Source organism: Phascolarctos cinereus, unplaced genomic scaffold, assembly GCF_003287225.1.
Source record: "Phascolarctos cinereus isolate Bilbo 61053 unplaced genomic scaffold, phaCin_HiC Scaffold_5;HRSCAF=322, whole genome shotgun sequence".
Classification (NCBI taxonomy): domain Eukaryota; kingdom Metazoa; phylum Chordata; class Mammalia; order Diprotodontia; family Phascolarctidae; genus Phascolarctos; species Phascolarctos cinereus.
The window spans coordinates 355,105,125-355,130,902 of NW_027555958.1; the positions used below are offsets into that span (position 1 = coordinate 355,105,125).

The 25,778-nt window shown below is 36.5% G+C and overlaps 1 protein-coding gene across 2 annotated transcripts in view; it reads left to right on the forward strand.

Moving 5' to 3' along the window:
* Positions 1-25,778, forward strand: part of NVL (nuclear VCP like) — a 105,437-nt gene that overhangs the window by 15,783 nt on the left and 63,876 nt on the right. For both annotated transcript variants that reach the window (XM_078156295.1, XM_020982180.1), the window contains exons 5-11: positions 1,685-1,742; positions 6,833-7,090; positions 12,776-12,902; positions 13,177-13,253; positions 13,780-13,914; positions 14,756-14,857; positions 20,893-21,010. In XM_078156295.1, coding sequence (XP_078012421.1) covers positions 1,685-1,742; positions 6,833-7,090; positions 12,776-12,902; positions 13,177-13,253; positions 13,780-13,914; positions 14,756-14,857; positions 20,893-21,010 — 875 coding nt within the window. The remainder of the gene's footprint in view (positions 1-1,684; positions 1,743-6,832; positions 7,091-12,775; positions 12,903-13,176; positions 13,254-13,779; positions 13,915-14,755; positions 14,858-20,892; positions 21,011-25,778) is intronic.

Here is a 25,778-nt window from a genome sequence, read left to right on the forward strand (position 1 = left end):
AGTTGATTATATTTTTAAAAAATTAATCTTTTCATAATACTTGCCTTTTTAAAAAAAAATGCGTAGGCTTTATTTTAAGTGTCCTTGAAAAAATAAAGTCCCTAATATTGAAGTCAGGGGAGCCCAGACTGTTTGCCCTTTCCATAAAGCCTCCTGAGTTGACCCGTGAATAGAAAAATAGCATTACTTCTACATTTTAAATTAGTTCCCAGTCCCCAGATTATCTCCAGTGGAATATTTAGAACTCTTCACTTAGTTGAGACACAGTGCAAAGATTGGAAAGAAGATAATATAGACTGGCTTTTTCTTAACACTTAGAAGCCTGGGCAGGTTCCTTTGTCTTTGCCTTGGCGAGGAAGACAATAGCTGTGGTTTGCCCTTGAGTTATTTGCACTATTTCCAACTCTGACAAAATGATTTTTGAGGTGAAAGGTTCACCACCAGGACCAAGGCTAGATTATAGAAGCAAGATGGTGAAGCAGATCAGCATACAAGATAGCTTACAAGCCAACAATCTCGCTCAGCCTGAGCTGACTTGCTTACACAGTTTCTGCTTATGGACTCATTAGCTACTGCTCTAGGTTGAGGCAGGAAACAAGTTCTATGTAGAACCAGTTTTTGGAAATAAAAGCCCTCATGACTCTTCCTTTTACGCTAATTATCCGATTTCACTGTCCATTGGTGTGCTTGCCTCTTTAAAAAAGTATATAATAATTTTACATTGTTTCAAAAACTGTTCTGCTTACACGTGCTTTCTTCTAAACTTCCTGCTGTTTCCCTTTGTGCATTTTTTAAAAAATGTTTTGATAGTCCTCTTCTATTTGTACCACAATTGGTAACCCAAACTGCTTCTCCCTCCTCAATTAAAAACTGAGGGGAAAAAACCTGGTAACACATAAAGCAGTGTCAGTCAAAGTTAATCATATAAGTGTCTTGTCCAGATTCAGTGTTTCTTTCTGCACCTTGTGTCCATTAGCTCTGTGGTCTATTGGCAAGTAATGTTATTTATAGTGATGTACGTTTATGCTTATCCTTCAGTGGTCTTGTAAAGGTTTGGTTGGTCATTGCATTGATCAGAGTTAGGCTTTTTAGAGTTGTTTTTTTCTTTACAGTGTTGTTGTATTTGTATAAATTGTTCTCCTGGTTATGCTGATTTCATTTTTCATCAGTTTATAATACCCAAGATTCTTGGAAGTGAGGATGATGATGATAGCTAACATTTAAATAGCACCTACTGTGTGCCAAGCACTGTGCTGAGTGCTTTTGCAAATATTATCTCACTTGAACCTCATAGTAATTGTGGGAGGTAGATGCTGTTATTATCCCCATTTGTAAAATGGGGATTTGTTTTAAAACAGAGGCACAGAGAAGTTAGGTGATTTGCCAGTCACATAGCTAGTAAAATATCTGAGGTCATATTTGAACTCAGTTCTTCCTGGCTCCACTGTACCACCTAACAACCCCAGAAAAAGTCTTCTTTTGTTATTTCTTGCTTTATTGTTCCCTTTTTTGGTTAATTTGGAATACAGTACTCATAAAAAAGATATAGCTGATGACTCTTGGTCTGCCTATTTCATTTCATATATTAATTTTATTACTTATATAGATATTTTTTCAAGAATGTTATCCTAGCTCTCAATAATTTGTGTTAAAAATAATCTGACTTTTACTATCTTTTCTTAAGATACATAGCAAACAAAACAGATGATGATTCAGATGTGGAAGATTTCCCAGATCAACAGGTGAGTCACATGTTTTACCTACCACATTTAAAAAAAAAATCACTGAACTTGGCAAGCATTGTTATCGACAGATGTTGCTTGCAGGATGCTGTCTTCTTACACTTGTCAGATTATTTAGGAAAATATTCATGGCTGACTTTTAAAAAACAAGTCAACCTTTTGAACTTGGTGGTATGGAAAAGATACCATTTAAATTTAAACACTTTAGTTTTGTATTTAAATGGTAATATTTGTTCTAGGAGCTACACAGCTACCACCCTAGTTCAGGTTCTTATCACCTCTTGCCTAGGCTATTGCAGTAAAGTTCCCTAATTGTACTCTTGGGCTCAAGTCTGTCCCCTATATCATCTGTCTGCCAAAGTGATATTCTGAAAGAATGGGTCTGATGCTGAGTAAACTGCAGTGGCTCCCTGTTGTCCCCAGGATCAAATACAAACTCCTCTACTTGGAATATAAAACCACTTACAACATGAACCCACCCTACCTCTCCAACCATATTTTATACATAACTACACTTGGAAGACCAGGACAAAACTTGATTGCCCAAAGAACTTCATTAGTATTGTATACCAGTTCTATATTGGCGTGCTTGCATGGGTTCTGAATAATGGGTGATGCTCTAGTACTTTCCCTGTCACCAGTGTAACGAAGCAGGGCTTTGTGCTTGCTCCCGTGCTTTTTAGCATGATGCTCTCAGCATTGTTGTCAGATGCCTTCAATAAGAAGGAAAATGGTATCAAGGTCGGCTACTGCGCTGATGATAAATTATTAAACTTCAAAAGGCTAAAGCCAAGACTAGAGTGGAAGGAGAGTTGGTGTGTGACTTTTTGATGATTTTGATGATCATACACTCAATGCAGCCTCTGAGGCTGAGGTGCAGGAATTGATTCTCTGCTGCTTGTGCTAATTTTGGTCTTAAAAGTAATACCAAGAAAACAGATTCTCTACCAGCCAGCACTGTACAACCCACATGTGGAATCATCAGTTACAGCAAATGGAGAAAATTTGAATGCTGTGGATAAGTTCAGTTACCTTGGCAGTATACTTTCCAGGTTTGTCCACATAGATGATGAGGTTGATGCATGCGTTGCCAGAGTTTACTTCAGCATTTGGGAGGCTCCAAAGGAAATTGTGGGAGAATAGAGGTATTAAGCTGCCTATTATACTGAAAGTCTACAGAGTTGTTGTGCTGACTCCATTGTTGTATGCCTGTGTAACCTGGACAGTCTACCAGCGTCATGCTAGGAAACTGAATCGTTTCCATTTGAATTGTCTTAGGAAGATTCTGAAGATCACCTGGCAAGATAAGGTGCTGGACGTTGAGGTCCTTTGTTGCGCTGAACTGCCAGGCATTCAAACTCTACTTCAGAGAGTACAATTCTGATGGGCTAGCCATGTTGTTCAAATTCCAAGCGTATGTTTGCCTAAAAGACTTTTATGGAGAAGTCACACAAGGCAAGTGTGCACATGGAAGTCAGAAGAAGAGATACGAGGACACTCTCGAGGTCTCTCTGAAGAATTTTGGAATCAATTGTAAGACAGGGGAGACATTGGCATAGGACTGTCCAGCAGGGTGTGCCTGCATCAAAGAAGGCACTGTGAGCAAAGCAGAGTTGCAGTAACTCAAAAGAAATGTGAGATGCACAAATTTAGAGACATTTCCACTCCAAATGTTCATACGGATTGCTTTTTCCCCAATCGGTGGTCTGCTATAGCCTTCTGAACTTTTATTGGTCTGATCGGCTATAGTCAGACACATTCTACCTTGGCCCTGACCTAGTGAGGTCATTTTGGTCCTCTATGAACACAAAGAACAACAACCAGCCACAGAACTACCCCTCGTACACTATGGTCCAGCCAATCTGACCTTTTTTCCCTCTCATTGCTGTACCTTTGTGATGTCTGTCTTATATCCCTGGAATGTACTCTCTCTTTATTTCTGCCTGTTAGAATCCCTAGTTTCCTTCAAAGCTTGAGGGACATACCACCACCTATATAAGAGCTTTCCTGATCCTTCCAGTTGCTCTTCCCCTCGCCCCCTCCCCTTACCTTTTAGTTCATATATATTTTGTATCAATATGTGTGTATGTAGGTTTTTTCCCCCTGAAAGAATGGATGCTCATTTATGTCAGGGACTGTTTGATTTATGTCTTTATATCCCTAGCGCCTGACATAGTGTAAATTTGCAATAATAACTACTTAGTAAATGATTTCATTTTATTTTGATTTTTTGTGTGTGTGAGGCAATTGGGGTTAAGTGACTTACCTAGGGTCACACAGCTAGTAAGTATCGTGTCTGAGGCCAGTTTTGAACTCAGGTCCTCCTGACTCCAGGGCCGGAGCTTTATCCACTGCACCACCTAGCTGCCCCAGGAATTTTTATTTTATTTTATTTTATTTTGATTTTTTAATAAATGGACTAGACATAAAGAGCTTTTGTGTATGGCATACTCACTTTAACATATCTAGGTATTACAAAAGACACTAGAGAAATCCATTGGTTTGAACCTTTGAATAATATGGATATTTATTATTTTCCTAGAATTTGAACTGGGTTGGTTCCATTAAAGGACTAGAAATTGTCATTTTCCTTTGCAAATTTTAACCGATAATCAGTTCATAGTTGCTGGCAGCAGTATTTGAGTATTCCCTATTTGTATTAGAATCCTGGAATTTTTTTTATTATCCCAGGATCTAGTATTATAATTTGCATATTGTGGTCACTTAATGAATTGTTGCTGGGTCAATCAATCAAAAAGATTTATTAAGCCTTTATTGTATGTCAAGCACTGTGCTAAGCACTGGAGTTACAAAGGAAGGTAAAAACATGATCTCTGCCCTTGAGGAACTCATTCTAGAGGGGGAAACCACATGCAAATAATAGTGTATGTGCCAAATGTATATGGAGTAGATTGGAAGTAATTTCAGAGAGAATCTCCTAGTGTGGGGAGGGATTGTCATCCTTCAAAAGGTGGGGTTTAAGCTGAGTTTTTTTTTGTTTGTTTTTTGTTTTTTTGGTTAGGCAGTGGGGTTAAGTGACTTGCCCAAGGTCACACAGCTAGTAAGTGTTTTGTGTTTGAGGCCAGGTTTGAACTCAGGTTCCTGAATCCAGAGCCGGTGCTCTATCCACTGCGCCACCTAGCTGCCCCAGTGTAAGCTGAGTCTTGAAGAAAGCCAGAGAAGCTAGGAGTTAGAGATGAGAAGAGAGAACATCCTAGACATGAGAAACATCCAGAGAAAAGGCACAGAATTGGGAGATAGAAGGTTGTGTTCAAGGAACAGGAAGTAGGTCAGTGTAACTAGATTGGAGTTCATGAAGAAGAGTAAAATTTTAGAAAGGGGATTTGGGAGTGGTAGGGTGGTGGTGGAGGGAGTGAGACAGGGAATCAATTAGATATAAAAGAGCTGATTTGCTTCTAGTGAGGAAGGACCCACTTGAGATTATGTGATATATATTTTAGTGGACCAATCAGCATGGTTTAGTTATTTTCTCCAGATTTTTTCAGCAGCATGTTAATAGGAATGAAGGAGTATGATGGCAGGAGCAATTCCAAGTTTGAGATTTAGCAAGATGTGATGGACGATAGAAAAAGTGGACAAAGGATTTCTGTTTAGAATAGAGTTGAACTATTAGGGAAGGGAGAAGAATAAAGCCAGTTGCAGGGATAATGGCTTAGGGAAAGGTCTGAATTGGAGGATTTTAGATGATGGAGGAAGAACAGCTTTAGGGATCATAAGTCAAGGCAGCAAACATTTATTAAGTGATTTAAAATGGAGCTGCTAGGGGTATAGGGATCTTTTAAGTGACAAGGTTGATGTGACATAGTGGCTAAAGAAGAGAGAGTCAGAAGTGGGCCCTAGAAAGGAATAAAGGAATGGTAAAAGATTATGATCAAAAAAAGGGAATTTCAGGTTCATGAATATGGAAATCAAGATCTTGTGAGTAATGACAACATTAGGAGCATAGTTGTATATAGCAGAGTTGTTGTGGAGGAATAGATCTTGGGAAATGAGTAGATTAAACTAGTGGGGAGTTAAGGTATTTGAGGGAACATCAGTATGTATTTTGAAGTCCCCTAGTCAGTGATAAGAGATTATGATCAGATAAAGGAATTTTGGAGTTTATGACCGTTGAAATGCATCACTTTTGTATGATGCTGAGATCAAGGGTCTGACTTACCTGTGTATAGCAGAGGTGAAGTAGAGGAGTAGGTCAATGAATGGGACATGAATAAGTTGAGTGGCTTCAAAGTAGGGTCTTTAATGGAATGTAAATATATATATATATATATATATATATATATATATATATATATATATATGAAGTCCCCAAGTTATAGGACTACTCTGCATTAGATCTAGCCAAAGGATCATCCATTTACAGCTGGGGGGGACCTTAGAAGTTATTTAGTCCATTTCACCAGTGAAAGAACTGAAGCCCTGAAAGATTCAAGACATTTGCCTAAGATCCTGCATATGTATAGTAGTAAATGACATAGGAAAGGACTTTATATCTTAGAGTGACTGGGTTATTAGTAATAATATGTAATATTAATATTGTTTTTCAAAAACGTTGATGAAGTGTTTTCACTACCATCCTTTACTTGAACTTAAGCTACTGTTTTCAGAGATCCTTGTTATATCAGGTCTTTTTTTCTGCTTTTCTTTATAAGACTACATGGCTCTTTGTCAATTCCGCAAAATATATCAAAGCTTTGATTTTATGCTACTTTTCTGATAAAAAAACCCGACAACAATTTTCTCACTTCAGTTAGAGTAGCTTAAGTTGTTTAAGTATGTTCTTAAAAAATGATGCTTCTTACTAATTCAGTTATGAGAACACAATTTACTTTATAGCTGATGTGAAGTTAGAGCTTTATTGTGGTTCCTAAAGTTGAAAAGCTTTAGTTTGGACTGATACTAAGTGATGAGTAAGGGAATTTTTATTGTAAACTACTTGTTTGTGAAATCATTTTATTTTAATGTTTGAATGTAAATGGAAGTGTCATGCCAATATAAGACCTTTGTTCATATAGTCAGTATTTTCCTACATGTTTGTGGATTCATTTACGTACTCTTATTTTTTGCAGTCTGCAAATCACATGAACAACTCTCTGCTGTCATTGTACCGGAAAGGAAATCCTGACATTTTACGAGAAAGTCCTGCAGTTGAACAAAGCAAAAATAGTCTCTCTATGCCAAAGAATGTCTCGACAACACCTGCTTTTACCAGGATTTCTGAAGGTGGATGGTTTATTGACAAAACCCCAAGTGGAAAGAAAGAGAATGCTTTTTTAGACCTTTTAGATGAGCAGGGCAACCATAAGAAGCCAGTTTCTGAGTTACAGGTATTTGTATTTTAATAGTTCAGCCTTATTTTCCAGGAGCTTATTGTAGCCTTCTGACTCATTGTCCTTAAGTGGATACTTTTTTGAGTAGACATTTCTCCTGTGTGAAATAAATAGGACTTTGCTATATTCCCTTTAACCTGTTAAGATTTAGTGGGTATCTGGAGGTCAGGTTCCAATGGTATGATTTTCTTTTACTTGGTTGATGATTAGTCATGAAAAGAGCTGTGAAAATATGCTTTGTAGAATAGTAATTTTTAATTCCAGATGTCCCCATATGAATGGGTGTATTGAGAAAATAGCCAGAATGAATAGGTATCACTGTTATCTGATTCTTTATAATGCTGTCATAGAGAAGGATGTTAAAGACTAACCTTTATTGAGTGAAGTATGCCTTTTTTCTTTGGCTTTGTGATCAGTAAGTTTGAATATTTTTTGTATATCATGTGATTTGCTTAACATCAGATCCGGTCAAGCATCTCTTCAAAGATTCTTGTTCATTGGCTACTTTTATGTAGAATAATAATATCATAATATTGTTTGACCCATTTTTGGTCTGTTGGGAACCTGTATCCCAGATTGTCCAAGGAAATCCTAGTGAGAGACACAGCAGTTTCCCTTGACCTGACTCATATAGATTCCTTTGGTTCCTGCTTGAGAGTATGAGACAATAGAACTGAATGGCTCAGTTCTAAATGACTCCAGAAATATTGGTTCTAAGTTGGGATTGTAAATAAATTTTGGTCAAGATTATCTGTGCCCATTATGAACTTATGAAACCTAAGCTTCAGAGCTTTTTGGGCTTAGATCTGATTCCCCAAGACTTTTGGGTTCCAGATCTGTACCATTTATTCTAATTTGGAAATTAACTCACCTTAAGAAAGTGGGACCTTTAGCCTTATGAATTTTCTTTTCTTCTCATGTCTCACCTGATCTATTTCATGATAGTATTTCAGGATATTATCTCAGATAGAAATTGCTAGAATCCAAGGCATCATCTTAAGCAACTCTCTAATAGCATTGATTGTTTATCTGTTTAGCCCAAATTTCTCACTTCTAAATTCAAATCCCCCTCCACTGAAGTATTTGGAAAATTTTGTCATTTGTTTGAAAATTTTGAAAAACGTGAGACAACATAATTAACATTTCTGAAACCAAATAGTTTTATGATTTGGAATTCCTGGCATCCAGCTTAATTACAGAGTAAAGAATGTTAGAGCTTATTTAAGATCACTACTGATTATCATTTTAAAGAAAGCTCTGTTTATTACTGTGCTTTCTAGTGTTTTTAATGTGAATGAGTATTGTCTTTTGTCAAAAGCTTTTTCTGGGGGCAGCGAGGTGGCACAGTAAATAGAGCACCATCCCTGAAGTCAGGTGGACCTGAGTTCAAATCCTGCCTCAGACCAAACACTTGACACTTTATTAGCTGTGTGACCCTGGGCAAGTCACTTAACCCCAGTTGCCTAAAAGCCAAAAAAAAAAAGCTTTTTCTATATCTGTCAATGTGATCATATGATTTTGTTGTTAATATAGTCAATAACATGGTCAAATATTGCATTACTTGTATAAATTGCATTATTGCTATAAATCCAGCTTGGTTAAATTGTATGATCTTTGAGATATACTCTCTTTCTGATATGATACTCTTCTTGCTAGGATTATGTTTAAATTTTTTGAATCAGTTTTCGTTAGAAAAAAATGACCAATAGTTTTTTTTTTCTACTTAGATTCTCCCTAGGTTAGGTATCAAGACCATATTTGTGATAGGATTTTGGTAGGGTTTCTTCTTTATCCAAACAGTTTCTATGGTATTGGAATTAATTGCTCTTTTGATAGAATTCACTTGCAAAACCATTTGGTCCTAGGGAGTTTCTTAGGCAGTTCATTTCTGGCTTCTTCATTTTCTATTTCTAAGATAGGCTTATTTAAGTGTTCTATTTCCTATTCTGTCAAGCTGGGCAGTTTATATTTTTGTAACTATTCATCTATTACATTTAGATTGTCAGGTTTATTGGCATATAATTGGGCAAAATAGCTCTGAATAATTGCTTTTATTTCATTGGTTATAAATTTACTTTTTTCATTTCTGGTAGTGATAATTTGGTTTTCTTTTTAATCAAATTTACCAGTGGTATATTTTATTTTGTTTTCTGTTTTTCAAAAAACTAGCTTCTGGTTTTATTAGCTTAATAAAGTTTTGTTGATTTTTTAAAAAATTTTCTGTTTTGTTAACTTCTCCTTTGATTTTTTAGGATTTCTATTTTGTTGCTTAATTGGAGTTTTAAAATTTGTTGTTTTTCTAATTTTTATTTTTTAGTTGCACAATCAATTTGTTGATCTGTTCTTTCTTTTATTGACGTAAGCATTTAGTGATATAAATTTTCCCCTAAGTACTTCTTTGGCTGCATCCCACAAATTTTGGTATTTTGTTTCATTGTTGTCTTTATCTTTAATGAAATTATTGATTGTTTCTGTGATTTGTTCTTTGAATCACTCGCTCTTTAAGATTAAGTTGTTTGGTTTGAAATTACTTTTTAATATCTGATTCAAAGGTTCTTTATTGAATGTAATTTTTATTGTATTATGGTCAGAAAAAAAGATATTTTTAATTTTTCTGCACTTGTTTGTGAGATTTTTATGCACTTACTCCTGGTGGGTTCACCATAGCTGAGAAATAGGTATGCTCCTTTGTATTCCCATTCAATATTTTCTAAAATTCTCTTCATCTCTTTAAACAGTTTCACCAATAGTGCATTAGTGCCTCCATTTTCTCACATCATTCCAACATTTGTCTTTTTTTTTTTGTCATGCTGGCTAATTTGATAAATGTGGGCTCATAGTTGTTTTAATTTGCATTTCTTTAATCAAGTGTGATTTAGACATTTTTTCATACAGTTATAGATAGTTTTGATTACTTTGTCTGAAAACTACCTGTTCATGTTCTTTGATCATTTATCGACTGAGGAATGACTCTTATTATTGTAAACTTGACTCAGTTCTCCTTATATTTGAGAATTGATGTCTTTATCAGAGAAACCTGATGTAAAAATTTTTTCAGTTAGGATTACAAACTGTATATTTCTCTCCATCCTGTTTTCCTCCCTTTTCATCCTATTTTCTCTCTCCTTTTATCCTATCCAACCTCAAAAGTGTTTTGCTTCTGTCTTTTACCTATCTCAATCAGCCCTGCTTTCTATTCCCTCTCTCTCCTCCCTTCCCTTTTCTTTATCCTCTTCCCCTCCTACTTTCCTGTAGGGTAAGATAGATTTCTATACCCAACTGAGTGTGTTTATTGTTCCCTCTTTGAGCCAATTCCAACGAGATTAAGGTTCACTTGCTCCCCTTCACTTCCTCTATCTTCCCCTACACTGTAAAAGCTCTTTCATGCCTCTTTTATGTGATAGAATTTACCCCATTCTGCTGCTCCCTTTTCCTTTTTTCCAGTGCATTCCTCTTTCTCACCCATTAATGTCATTTTTTTTTAGATAATCATTCCATCATATTCATCCACTCACACCCATGCCCTCTGTCTGTGTATACTCCTTCTGATTGCCCGAATAATGAGAAAGTTTTTAGGAATTATAAGAATCATTTCTTTTTGTAGGGATGTAAACAATTTAAATTTATTGAAACCCTTATGATTTCTCTTTCTTATTTACCTTTCTGTGCTTTTCTTGAGTCTTGTATTTGAAAGTCAGAATTTCTGTTCAATTTGGGTCTTTTTATCAGGAATGCTTTGGGGGGCAGCTAGGTGGCGCAGTGGATAGAGCACTGGCCCTGGATTCAGGTGGACCTGAGTTCAAATCCAGTCTCAGACACATAACACTTACTAGCTGTGTGACCCTGGGCAAGTCACTTAACCCCATTGCCTAACCAAAAAGAAAAAAGAAAAGAAAAGGAATGCTTCAAAGTCTTCTATTTCATTGAATAGCCATTTCCCCCCTAAAGAATTATACTCAGTTTTACTGGGTAAGTGATTCTTGGTTGTAATCCTAGCTCTTTTGCCCTCCAGAGTATCATATTTAAAGACCTTTTATCCTTTAATATAGAAGCTGCTGAATCTTGTATTATTCTGACTGTGGCTGTACAATATTTGAATTGTTTCTGGCTGCTTGCAATATTTTCTTCTTGACCTGAGAACTCTGGAATTTGGCTATAATATTGGAAGTTTTCATTTTAGGATCTCTTTTAGGAAGCGCTTGGTAAATGCTTTCAATTTCTATTTTGCCTTCTGGGTTCTAGAATATCAGGGCAATTTTCCTTGATAATTTCCTGAAAGATGGTCTCTCTTTCCTGAATCATCCTTTCTCATAGATTTTTCTTATCTTTACCTTTTTTTGGCCTTTGTATTGAAGTCATCAAGTATTACAGTGTATACTGATTTAATTTGGAAGGACATAACAAGTTCTTTGTAGAGTCCTTTTCATCTTTGGCTAAGCAACTGATGTTTATATATAAGCTTCAGTTATTTTTATGGTGTTATTTTTGCAAATACATCTCATTGGACCAGCTATCCATCCCATGAAATCATGTTCCATGTGGCTTTTTGGACATGATAAAACTTATTCTGCTGTTTGTTTTCTTTACTTCTCAAAACAGCACACGTGCCATTCTTTCGTTTAACTGCAACGTCCTTTCTTCTTCTGGATTCATTTGTAGAAGAATGTCAGGATTGATAGGATTCAGTTCCTCTAGCAAGATGTCCTTTTGCTGGTGACCAAACAAGGATTTCACTTTTAAGGGTACCAAGCACCTAAATTCTTAAATTCCCCAAACTGCAGGATTCCTCATTCTTGCTGCCCCTGTCACTTGAATTTTAAGGAAGCCACAGAAGATTTAGGGCCATTTTGCAATTTTCTTAGTTTCATAGGTAGTTATGGCCCAAAAAATGGATTATTCAGGTGGCTAGGTGCTGATGATCTGCCTCTCCCATTGCAAGATTGGTCTTCTTTAAATAGACCGTGTCTCTTGCTGAGGATAGTCAGTTTCCAGCATGGTAGAAGTATCCAAAGCTTATCCTCTGCTATGATAGAACCAAGGATCACCTCCTTGCCATGATTAGGCATTGGAGTAGGACACTATGGAGGTTCTACAATGTTATAATATATCTAAAAATCTATTTTAAAACCTTTCTCAGTAGAAACATGTGAATTTTATGATACTTGTCAAGTGAAGCATAGATAGCAAAGCAGCATATAACTAGGATGAGGAAAGGTATGGCAAGACCCAGAAGGTAATGGGGTTAGAGTATGTCAGGCCAGACTGTGTAGCATATATTATAGGAATCTGTTCAGACTGAAATTGATTTAGTTTGGTGAACCAAGAACCAAAAGGAGCTTTGGTGAGGAACAAGGAGGTCAGCAAAGGGTGGAAAGTGTACCTATGTTAGGAACATCTGGAAGGTAAGCTCTTTTGAGGTTTAATAGAGCTGAAGTAATTTGGATGCTTGAATTTTAGTTGGCTTTTTTCTCTTCTTTTCTACTTGAATATAGCCAAGAACTCTTGATGTCTGAGATAAAAAATGTGAGAGGCAAGAACAAGTGAAATTCTTGGCAGTACCCTTTTCTAAAGATGTTAAGGCTTTTTCTATTGTATCTTCAAAGGTGGCTTAAGTAAATATTTTTAAAACTGCATGTAACTGATTACTCGTACAAGGTATTATTTCATTTGGTGTCTCTCTAGGATCCAAAAGATGATTCTCTTCTGGAAAGTGAAAAAAAAAGAAAAAACAGGCTTAAAAGAACCAAGAGGAAAACTGAGGATCTTCAGAAAGTAGATGGAGAAATAGAAAATGTTTTGCAAAGAAAAGGTTAGATTAATGAGTAGTTTACATTTATGTGGGTGGTTAAGTGGTAGTAATGTATCATTATTTCATATTTAGCTTTAAATTTCAGGAAACTACTTTGGGAGAGGGAGATGCAGGGTCCTGTGATTTTAGATTTATACGGTGGGGGTGGGAGTATAAGGAAGCATATACTAGAAAATATTTCCTTATCTGTAGTAGTTTACTTAGTAGAGGTTATTAAGTAGATTGCTGTTGACTTGCTCTGAATTCTTCATGCCCCTTCTTTTCTGCTTGACAGCCAGATCTCAAACACTAGAGCTACAGATCCCAGCTGTGAAGTTTGAAGATGTAGGGGGCAATGATATGACACTGAAGGTTAGTTGTACTGTAGAATATGATTTCATCTTGCTATGCTGCTAGTGACAGAAGGAAACATACCACAATGTTTTTGCCTTTGTCAAATGTGTGTCCATAGTGAATAAAAACTTGAGGTAGACCAGCCTGCCTTTTGCCTTTTGACTTTATTGAGGGACAAAAGAAATAATTGATATAAAGCACAGCATCCTTGACTTAAGGTCATTTGAGTTGTACTTTGACAAAGTTGCTTGTTTTAAAAATTAGACATTTAATTCAGCTTAAATGTATTTCTCCCTTTGGCCATCTTAGCATAAGCTGTGACATATTAGAAAGGCTGTTGAACTTAAAGTCAAGTGAAGTTGGAGTTAGAATCTCACCTCTGATCCCTTATTTGTTGTATTACCATGGGCAAGTCACTTAACCTACTGCATTTGAAAAATTTTATACCTGTAGAGCATACCTCACAAGATTGTTGTGCTGATCAAATTAGATAATATACGTAAAATGCTTTGCAAACCAGTATTATTTCCTTCTCTCTTGACAGGAAGTGTGCAAGATGCTTATCCATATGCGTCATCCTGAAGTATACCACTACCTTGGTGTAGTACCACCTAGAGGATTTCTTTTACATGGACCTCCAGGTTGTGGAAAAACATTACTTGCGCAAGCAATTGCTGGGGTAAGTGAATGTTGATGCCTGCTGTTTCTCTCTTTGAACTTCCTTAATTTATTTTGTGTTGGTGTCAGGAAGAGTGCAGTTGTCATTTAGAAAAGTTTCTCTTTTTCTTAATTTAAAATTGATTGAATTTGTGCTAATTTATAAGGGTGGCAAATGAAATGGGCATTCCAGTTTAGTTTTCAGGATTTCTATTCACTTAATTCCTAAACTGATAATGACCAAAATTGTTATCTGACTGCTTTTTGCTCTGGATGACATTTTGGGTAGAATAGGACTATATTTCCTTTTCTAATAGAGCAGTAGTTGGTAAAGGTAAACCACCTCTAAGATGATCATAATTGCCCTATTTATTGCCATTGGTACAGCTGGCTTCAAATATAGCATCTTTCCAGTGATGAGGCTTCTCTCCTCTCACCTCTCTCCATTGTTTCGTCAGTTAAAAGTGGGAAAAAAGTTTTTGGTATGTGTCAGATCACCTGTAGTTTCTGTTCCCTAGGCAGAGGACATTTCAAAATATGTTGGCCCAATCTAGAGTTGGGAAAGATTATAACTTCTTTGGTTGCATACCAGCTTTTCAGGGGGAAGAAAATAATCTTCAAGCTTTCCTCTGCCAGTGGTAGAATTAAAAACCCTCAGGCACTGTGTCCAAAAAAGCTAATATTAAAACAGAATCTTGATTAAAATATGTTTCTTTTTCATTGGGCCAGTATATAAAGCTAACAATTCCTTGGAAATTGGGGCTTAAAAAAAAATTAGTTTGTTTCTGTTGGCTGGGTCAGAAGGAAATAATTTAGTTTGAAACTTGGCAGTTTGCATCATTCTTTTGTGTGTTTATATTCAGGAGCTTGAGCTGCCAATTCTTAAAGTTGCTGCTACTGAGATTGTGTCTGGATTGTCAGGGGAGTCTGAACAGCAGCTGAGAGCACTCTTTGAACAGGCAGTGGTAAGTGAAGGTGTCTGCTAGCTACACAAGAGGCCATTTCATTAGGAAGTTCTGTTCAGTTTAGTCTTTTCTCCCGTTTCTGCAGCATCACCACCATTTGCTCATTTCACGGAGTTCATTGACACTGATTGCCATACCTGCTGGTGCAGGAAAGAGTTGGGGAGGACTTCTAAGACATCAGAGTAGTACCTTGTACCCAGCAGCCTCATGACAAAAACTTGATTGGATAGAGACAACCTGCAGATGACTTTTAGAGACCATTTGAATGTCCAGGAGAATACTACATATCTTATATTGACTTTCACAGCAAAAGAAAGCCAATTGTAAACTTGAATGTAAACTGTCTTGTGGCTAGTAGAATTTAAGGTCTTATCCCTGGTGAGGAGGAAATTCAGTTATGTTTTACTAAAAGGATTCTGGATTATTTCTGCATTATTTAAAGCTTAAGTTATTAAAGGTTTAAAAAACTAAAACAACCCAAGAATATTGCAGAGACATATATAATAATGTGATATTTATATTCAGTTAAAGTTTGTTCCCACACTTGGTTATTTACTAGTCATTACAGTGATTAATTCTTTAATGAAAACTAGGGACAAGTAAATTTTCTATATTATTTGAAACACAGTTTGTTACGTCTAATGAATATGTCCAACTTAACTAGAAGTACTAAATTATGCATGGAAATGAGAAATTCTGCTGCAGCAGTAGCTAAAGGAACATATGGGAAACAAAACAAGGCGGGTAGGTGATTTATTAGGTTTGATAAGAGATTCACACTAAATAGGGAGGAGACAGTACAAGGTAGGAACTAGAAGAAGATACAGTTAAAATTCTTGTCTTGTTTTGGCCCTTCATTTTATTTATATATATATATACATATATATATATATATATAGTGGAGAGAATGCTGTGGTGAATTATATTTGTGACGTGACTTTTCTTTATAACATTTTAATTTAAGGTGGAATTGGAATCTTTATATTTAAAGAGACAAATGTGGCTCCAGGTTACTAGTCTTGTTTAAAAATTAGGTTAGTGGACTTGGAATGAAGAAGACCTAAATTTGAATTCTGCCTGTGATTTTACTAGCTCTCTTACCACGGACACCTAACCTCATTGAGGTTTCCATCAGTGTGTGTGTTTTCCCCACAAACATTTGTAATTTGGAAGAGAGCTAGAAAGTGAATATAGCCAGGCTTTTATTTTAAATAAGATGTGTTCTGTTCACGATTTTGCATAATATTAGCCTTTTTGTTAGTCACCAAGCATTTATTAAGCACTACTATGTGCCAGACACTATGCTAACATCTTTACCCACCAAACCTCTTCTGTCCTTAACCCATTGTATCTACCCTCCCCCCCATAGTCCTAGTTTTGAAGGAATAAATATTGGCTTCAACAGTAAGTTTAAGTTCTAGATACTCTTATTCTCTAAAACAGCATTGTAAAGAGGTCCCTGAACATCACTCTTCCCCATGTGTTCTGTGATCCAGTGATACTTATCTCCTTGCTGTTCCTCACATATCATCCAGGTAGTCAATCATTAAGCATTTATTAAGTGCCTAATGTGCCAGGCATTGTGATAAGTGCTAGGGATACAAAAAAAGGCAAAAGACAGTTCTAGCACTCATAATCCAGTGGAGGAGATAGCAGGCAAACAGTTATATATAAGATAAATAGAAAATAATTAAAAGAGAAAAGGCACTAGAATTAAGAGAGATTGGAAAAGGTTTCCTGTAAAAGGTGGGATTTTACTTGGTGCTTCAAGGAAGTTAGAAGGCAGAGATGAGGAGGGAGAGCATTCCAGGCATGGGGACAGCTAGTAAAAATGGCTAGAGCCTAGAGATGAAGTGTTTTGTTTTTGTAATAGCAAGGAGGCCAATGTCAATGAATTGAAGAGTATACGTTGGGGGGGAGGAGAGTGCTTGTAAGGTGTAAGAAGACTGGAATGTAGGGGTGGACTAGGTTATAAAAGGCTTTGAAAGCCAAACAAAAGATTTTATATTTGCTCTTGGGAGGTGATAAGCCACTAGAGTTTATTGAATGGGGAGGCGTAACATGGTCATACCTGTGCTTTAAGAAAATCAGTTTGTCAGCTGAATGGGAGATGGACTGGAGTGGGGGTAGACTGGAGGCTGGCCAACCTACTAGAGGGCTATTGCAGTAGTTCAGGTTTGAGGTGATAAAGGCCTGCACTGGAGTGGGGACAATGTCAGATGTGAGAAAGAACTGTAGTCAAGAGATGTTACAAAAATCCACAGGCCTTGGCAACAGATTGGATGAAGGGGAGTTGAGATACTGAGGAATTGGAAATGACACCTAGGTTGTAAGCCTGGGTGTCTGGGAGGATGATGATACTTTCAACATCAGGTTGGAAATTTGGAAGGGGAGAAGGTTTAGTGGGAAAGATAATTAGTTCAGTTTTGGACATGTTGATTTTAAGGTGTTTACTGGACATCTAGTTTGAGATGTCTGAAAGGCTGTTGGAGATGGTTAGGGCTGAAAAGGTAGATTTGAGAGTCATTACTGTAGGGATAATAATTAAATCCATGGGAGCTGTTGAGATCACCCAGTAAAGTAGTATAGATAGAGAAGAGAAGAGGAACCAGGACCAAGCACTATGGGACACCCAAGGTAAATGGGCATGACCTGAATGAGTTTGCAGCAAAAGGAAATAAGAAGGAGCAGTCATAGTTAGGAAGATAATCAAGAGAGAGTAGTATTCCAAAAACCTGGAGACAAGATGGTATCAAGGAGAAGAAAGTATCTTCAGCAGAGAGTTCAAGAAGAATGAGTTTTGAGACATGACGCTTCATCTCCTGACGCAAGCATTTTCACTGACCATCCCCTGTTAGTGGAATTCTCTACCTCCTTATCTCTGCTTCTTGTTGTCCCAGGCTTCATGTCTCAACTGAAGTTCTACCTTCCGCAAGAAGGATTTCCCAGTCCTCCTTTAACCCCAATTTATCCCGTATATATCTTTTTTGTATGTGGTTGTTTGTGTGTTGTCTCCCCCATTAGAATATCAACTCCTTGAGAACAGGGACTGTTTTTTATCTTTCTTTGTATCCCCAGCACTTAGGACAGTGCCAGGCAAATAGTAGGTGCTTAATAAATGCATGTTGACTAACATCTTTATTTTTACCAACCTCTGAAATTTGGCATTTTTTTTCATTTCTTTAAAAAAAATTATCCTGAAAAGTGGTCCATAAGTTTTACCAGACTGCGAAAAGAGTCCATGGCCCAATAAAAAAGTTAAGAACTTCTGCTCTAAAGTGCATATCTTTATTTTTAACTCATATACACCGTGTCAGAATCCATTTCTAAAAAAAGAACAAGGGTAAACTGTTTATATTCTATACCTTAGGGTTTGCCATCTTCCTTTTGTAACAACATGCCTCAAAATGAGCCTCTCTCTTGATATTTATATTAAACTACATTTCATAGAAGTACATAGACAACCAAGTTGAGTATTAGGACTGAAAGTTAGTGTCTATGTCATTTGCAGTGATTCTAGGCTTTCCATTAGTTGTGTCTTATCATAAAGCTTGGACTTAGAAAATAATATTAATAACAAGTAATATGTTGGTATTTGTAGTTCAGAAAATTCTTTACATCTATTATTTCATTCAGTCTTTAACATAACCCTGTGAGGTAGTTAGTATGTTCATTATTGCATTCACTTCTTTCCAGTAACCCTGTGAGATAGCTAGTATGTAGGTGTAATGCCAATGAGGAAACAGGCACACAGAGGTGAAATCACTTGCTCAAGGTCACACAGGTAGTAAAGTGATGAGCAAAAATGGAGTCTAAGCTTCTCTTTTTCTGTCAAGGATACCACTATATTCTTCTAGTTACTCAGGTTTAAAACCTTGGCAGTGTCTTTGACTTGTATTTCAGCCCATATAACCACTCAGTTACCAGATCTTGTCATTTCCACATCACATCCTTATTTTATGCCTTTAACATCTGTAGTCTGGATTCACATCTTAATTGATCTCTTTGCCTTCAGTCTCTTGCTACATCTTGCGAAACTCATCAATCCTAAAGTGCAGATCTGACCTTGTCACTGTGAGTAAATTGCCCTGGTTCTCCAGGATCAGATTGTTTCACCTTTATTTGGCATTTAAAGCTCTTCTGGACTAGACCTACCCATAAGCTACCTTTTCAACCTTATTGACTGGCCATGTTACTGATGTGAGTCTCAGATTTCAAGAAGGTAGAAGTACAAAAGTACTACTCTGATCCATGGACTATGGAACTCTGTAGCTATGCAAACCTTTCCAGCAGGACAGACTCTTAGTGTGCCTATGGCCATAGAAAGAATTTAGTTTAGATGTGTTTTGGGATAGAATGATTGAAAAAAATACCAACCTACTTCACATTGTGTTAGGCTGAAATAACTGAAAAATAAGCAGAACATTATTATTTGTCTTTATCATGATGAAATAACTTGACATTATTTGCTGAGGAATTGGAGAGGGGGGAAAAACTACCTTAAGGACAGTAGGGAACAAGAAGACAGTGAGTTACGGTTTGAAAATGAAAGCCTGTCACTGAAATGGTATTTATCCAATTAGTTTATTGTTCTTTACTGATCTTACATCAGATTGAAATTTTCTTGGAGCATCACAGCTTTTTAAAGAGTTTTCTAGCAAGAGATTTTCTACACCCTTCATCTAAAAATGTGATTGAAGTTTCTTTTATGTCTTATATGAAAGAAGAGAATACTTCAAGCATAAAAATCGAGTAATCAGTGATATGGAAAAAAAAATTATAACTCTGGATGGGATTATAAAATGACATTTGATCAGTTTGGGACCATTCATCTTAAGTCTCATGGAATATTCTCTAGATCTGTCTGTTAGAATATATTGTTAATTTGCCCATATGCACTCTAACCACATAAAGCCTTCCCTTATGACAAAGAAAAATTGAAGGAAAATTGATTGACACAGCAATAGTACGTAATAGTATATGCCCTAATAAGACATTCCACAGCAGAATCTCTTCCTTTAGCATGTCAGACAGCATCTAGGCTGTTATGGCTATGGGGATAAGTGACCAAGGGAACCCAGGCTGCTTGCTCAGCTCCAAACCAACTCTTGGGTTTTCTGATAGCGCTCAAGCAAAAGCTGGTAGAATCAGTCCAGGCTATGGGAAACCACTTCAGTGAGTGGAATCATCAACTGAAATTACTTTTTCATGAGGGTCACCTTAATCTAGGACACTATGCTTTGCCATTCACCCTGGAGCTGCACCTTCTTGAGTACTGGGCTTTGTCTTCCATCTTGCAGCTACATTGTTCTTATATGTTTTCTCCCCCTGTTGGAATCTAAGTTCTTTGAGGATAATAATTGTTTTCCTTTTGTATGTCTATTCCCATCACAGTGCTTGGCACGTTATGAGACCTTATTACCATGCTTCTTCATTCATACATTCGAACTCTACAGTGCAGCCAAACTGGCCTTGTTACTGTCCTCACATGGGACACTCCATTGATTGTGTCTTTATACTGGCTGTCCCTCTCACTTAGAATTCCTCCTTGCCTCTGCCTCTTAGAATCCCTCATTTGCTTAAAAACTCGAATCACACCACTTTCTCCATGATCTTCTCATTTTCATCATCTTCTCACGGGCTGATGCTCTTCTTTTCCCCCAAATGTCTTTGTGTTTATTTTGTACCTATATATGTATATATTGTCTTCTCCTTTAGGTCAAGTACTTTTTCATTGTTGTCTTTTTATCCTTAGCACAGTGTCTACAACATAGTAGGTGCTTGCTAAAGATTTATTTTATTGAAATCTAGTGGATTTCTTTTTTTTTTCCAACTATTTCTGCTTGTATTCCTTTATATGTCTCTTCAGAACCATCTAGGTTCCCTTTGGGTAAAAGACATTGGTATTAATGTGTGATCTTAAAACTTTCAAGTTTTTTAATGATGTGAGTGCTTCAATAATTTGTTTCGGTATTATTCACCTTTGGATTGTTGATATCTTCACAAATCACTTACCATGGCATTCTTATTTTTAGTCAAATGCACCTTGCATCCTTTTTATTGATGAAATTGATGCTATCACCCCTAAAAGAGAAGTTGCTTCAAAAGACATGGAACGGAGAATTGTGGCCCAGCTCCTAGTCTGCATGGATGGTTAGTTTAAAATAAGTACTTGTTTGAAAAATATTCTTTTTTAAAGATATAATTTTTATTAAGGGGGCTGACAGCCCACTGTACTCTTAAGACTAGATAATCCCCATTGAGAATGTTGCTTGCTTTGTGCACCTATTTAAATCTGAAGTAGAAATGTGCTTGCTGGTATTGGCATTTGTGTAAGTTTTTGTGATTTTAAAGTCGATCTGCTCATTTTTCAGTTACCTGTGTCCTGTGTTCTTTTGGCTTTTAAGCCTTGATACATCTTCCTGATGGTAGTTTGCTCTTTAAGATCCTGTTCTAGGGATCATTAAGATTATAGTTCATGTTTATAGTGCTGTACAGTTATAAAATAGATTACATGCATTATCTTAGCTGATGCTCAATAACTCAAGTTGCTTGTGTAACTAATATATCTGCATTTTTACCTATCACAAAATTGAAAACTAGAGAAATGAAGTGACTTGCCCAAAGTCATGCCATAGAAAAGGAACTTAAACCCAGTTTTTATGACTTCAAGTCCAGTAATCTTTTCCCTAGATGTGAGAACATGAGGCATGTTATTTAAGAAGTCTAGCATCTCTGAATGTGGATAAACTTTCAAAGGAATATAAGACTTGGAAGGATTACCCTTTAATCCAGAACATAAAATTCCACAACTTAAAATAGTTGTACTCCAAACAGTGGCATTTTCACTGGTGCTTTGTTTTACGCATTTTTAAGGTTTATTTTTTTTTTAAATAGTTTATTTTGATTCCATTCAGTTGGAATTTCTGCTGATTCAGACATGAATTTTTACTAAGTAAATTCATAGTGTGAACAAGATCATGAGAAAAATTCATTCAACAAAATTTCTTATGTGCCTAATGTATCAAGGACTGCTGGGAATTCTCTGATGCTTCACTGGGTTTTATCACACTCTTAATCATATTTGTCCCGAAAGCCTCCCCAGGGAGTTCAGCAGTGTGTTGGAGCTTTCCTCTAAACCTCTTGTCATTGAAATAACACATGCCAGCCAAATTAAACTATCATATATTCTCTGAACTTGGCAAGTTCTGCTGTTTAACTCTGGTTGCTTTTCAAGACCCAGAGATAGGGACACATACTCAGTTGTTGCAATTACAAGATTTATCCAATAAGGACTGTCTTGTCAGCTATTCCTTGTTTTCACAGTATGACTAGCCTATCTCCTTTTCTGCTTATACATCCATATCATTCCAGTGTTATTGCTTCTTCAGTGCAATATGTCCCCTTTCATCTCTCAATTGCCATTTGAATGATCTTCAACTTTAATCCTTTGTCGTGGTATTCTATAACCCAAAGCCATATAGTATCACCTTAATAATATTGATATTAAAAAAGCTGGTCCTTTAGGAAAAGTTCTGGGTCATTAAAAACAATCCAATCTGTTCTTTTCCTCCTGTTCAAGAATTTTTCCAGGTCATCATGCATCCAGAATAAATGAATTGTTGTCTATCCATTGGTATTCCATAGCCTAGAAAATAGGTGTTATTTGTTCACTTCTTCCCCCCCGGGGGAGTATGGAGTACCAAGGAGAAAAAAGCAAATTTGGCAGGTCTGAGATGACTGGTAACTTTGGAGAGAGTAGTTTTAGTTGAGTGATGAGATTGGAAGCCAGGTTGCAGAGGATTAAGGAGTAAGAGGAGAGGAAGTAAAGACAAATTTAAAGAGCTTTTTCAGGGAATTAGGCTCAAACAGAAGAGATACAGGATGCTGTCTTGAGGGGATGATGGAATTTAGTGAAGGTTTTTTAAGGATAGGAAAACTGAGAAAGTTTGAGGGCAATAAAGAAGAAACCAGATGATTGAGGATGCACTAGATTGATTTATTTTGTATCATTAAAACCTATAGTTGGAAAATTTGCTTGTATGACTCTGTCTCTACACCTTGAAATCCCAGCCCTGACTAAAAGAACCTAATTAATTTGTGGAATAACTAGTAGCCAACTTTGGCTGGAAAGTAGAATGTTTGAGTGTAATGAGTAATAGGAAGTTAGGTAGGAAAGATAGGTCTGAGCCAGATTATGGAGTTTCATTGTTACCAGGCTTAGGAGTTTGTATTTAATCCCATAGAGACTTGTACCTTAGGAAGATTAATCTGGAATCTGCAAAAAAGGTGGTTTGAAGAGAGGGAATGACAAGAAACCAGAAGACTTTATAATTGGTCTGAACTAGGATGGTGATTGTAAATGGAGTAGAGGGAACAGATTTGAGAGGTGTTGTCAAGCTTCAGCAAGATTTGGCAGCTACTTGGTTGTGAGGATTAAAGGGTGGGGAAGAGTTAAAATCAAGTTCAAGGTTTTGAACTTGGGTCTCTTGGGAGATAGTGATGCCACTAACAAAATAGAAAAGTTTGAGGAGGGACAGATGGGGTTTGGGAGAGAGAATAGTTTTAGTTTGGAACTCCTTAAGTTTAAGTTGCAAGCAGCATATCCAAGTGGAGACTTGTCTGGTAGTTTTGCAATGCAAGACTTTATATACAGTTCAGGGGAAAAAAATTAGGGATCTGTGTATTGATTTGAATGTTCCTTTTGTAGAGCTGATAAGTGAACTCCATTCCAGATCAGATCACCAAAGGAAAGCAGAGAAAGAAAAAAAGACCCTAGGACAGTACCTTGGTTAGCTTCCCCATTCTTCTTTTTCCAGGGGGAGGAGGAGGGAGAATGGTAACATGCCATATTTCTGGTTCCCCTATTATTCCCCCACCCAAGCCAAGTTACTCTATAGTTTTTTGTGGTTATTTAATGTCATCCTTCTTCACCACATGTATAAATGTTGAAATTTTCTGGGCCTCATGTGGAGGATACACTGACAAATATTTGTGGGGAAAGGATGAGAGTGTGATAAGTAATAGGTTGGTGAATAGAATGAGGCAGTGTAAGAAACAAAATCTTAAGTTTGACAACAGTAAGAAATGAATATGATTAGACTGTCAGGGAGATTTAGGAGACTGTGCCTCAGTTGTGCTTTAATATGGATTTTGATTCAGTTGGATGAGTCAACCTTTCTGAGTTCTAAGTAACTTTCCTCTCCCCTCTCCCCCCTCCCATTCCCCAAATAATCAACCATGAGCTCTTCGTGCATTGTAATCTTTGGTAAAACCTGGGCGGGATGCCGCTGTATTCCTTATCATGGGGGACCTGAGTCATGATTATAGGAATGTTATCCAAATGGGCACTTGTGGGGGAAGAATGAGGGGGAATGGTAACATGCCATATTCCTGGTACCTGAAGGAACTTGATTTTGGTGCCCTGGTCCTTCAGTGGCCTAAACCATAGTTTCATTTCTGTTCCTAAGCCCTTTCCTTTCTGTACCCTTATGATCTTTTGGAACCTGCTGTGGTATTATCAGAAAGTTGTATTTTGGCACAGTAACATTTTAGTGGGAATATTCAGATAATTTGAGTTGTTAAAATTAGTTGAATTTTTGTTTTACTTTTCTATGCATATTATAGATATATTCTCTAAAGTAAATCATAAACTTCCTGAGGGCAAGGACTGTACTGTTCTATTTTTTCTTTTGAGTCCTCATTACCTAGTAATGTCTTCACACAGTAATGAATGTTGGTTGAATTGGATTGTGGAGAGACAGCCATACTGGTAGAAGGAGAACCAGAAGTATGTCAGAATGACCAGGAGAGGAGGTAGCATTCAATGGTGGCAAATGTTACAGAAAGGTCAAGGAGAAAGAAGAAAGTGGAAAGACCCAGGTACCTTTGGTGGTACTTGTAGTGAAGAATATTTAAATACTTGAGACAGTTATTCTTAATTGTTTTTGTATACTCAGAATATACTTTTACTTATGCTAATTACAAATTGGATTTTTTTATTCATTAAAACTTCTTCTAAGAATCTCTATCAAGCTTTATTAACTAACTTCAGTACTCTTGTTTCAGAAAGCAGTAAAGCTACATTTTGTTTAAAATATTTTATAATTAGGACTATACTTAATTTGAAATGAATTCTGAGAAAAATATAAAATTGAAATTTCCTCTAGAAATGTTTAGTGGTCAGAACAAGATCCCAGCTTTGGCACGTTTTCTACGCCTAATTTTATTTCATTTTAAAAGAAAGGAGTGCCTTTATTTCTTTTTTATCTTATCTTTATTGATATCTTGTTTTTACATTGCCTTTGTGTACGCATCTATCCCTCTACTCACCCAGGGAGCCAAACCCTTGTAACAAAGATTAAAAAAGAAAGATGGGGGCAGGGGAAAAGTAGTTCAGTAAAACTAACCCACCTGTTATTTTTGTCCAAAAGCAAATGTAGTATTCTATACCAGGAGTGTAGTATTCTGTACTAACTCTTCTCCTCAGGAAGTCTTGGTGGAACAGTCTTTTTTATGCTAATGATTGAATAAATTGTTAATCTTCCTGATTAGTTAATTGATCAAATCATTATAGAACATAGCACTAGTAATAAGGGGTACAAATAAAGTGGAACATATAAATCTTATCTTTGTGCTTATTGTCTAATCTTACAACCTAATTAGGTAGAGATAAATATGCAATTTTGTAAGCGTAATGTAAAAACAATATATAAGTTATATGGTATGGATTTATATATAAATGCTAAGGAACCTTAACGTAAGGAGAAGACCTTAAATAAATTTAAAGTAGCAGGATGCCTTGTGGCATGAGAGTTGGGGTTATTAGGGTTTTTTGTTGTGATTTCCTTAATGGCTTCCAAGTGGATAATTTTTTTTTTTACTTTTTTACTTGCAATTTACTTAACCACTTAAATTGGAA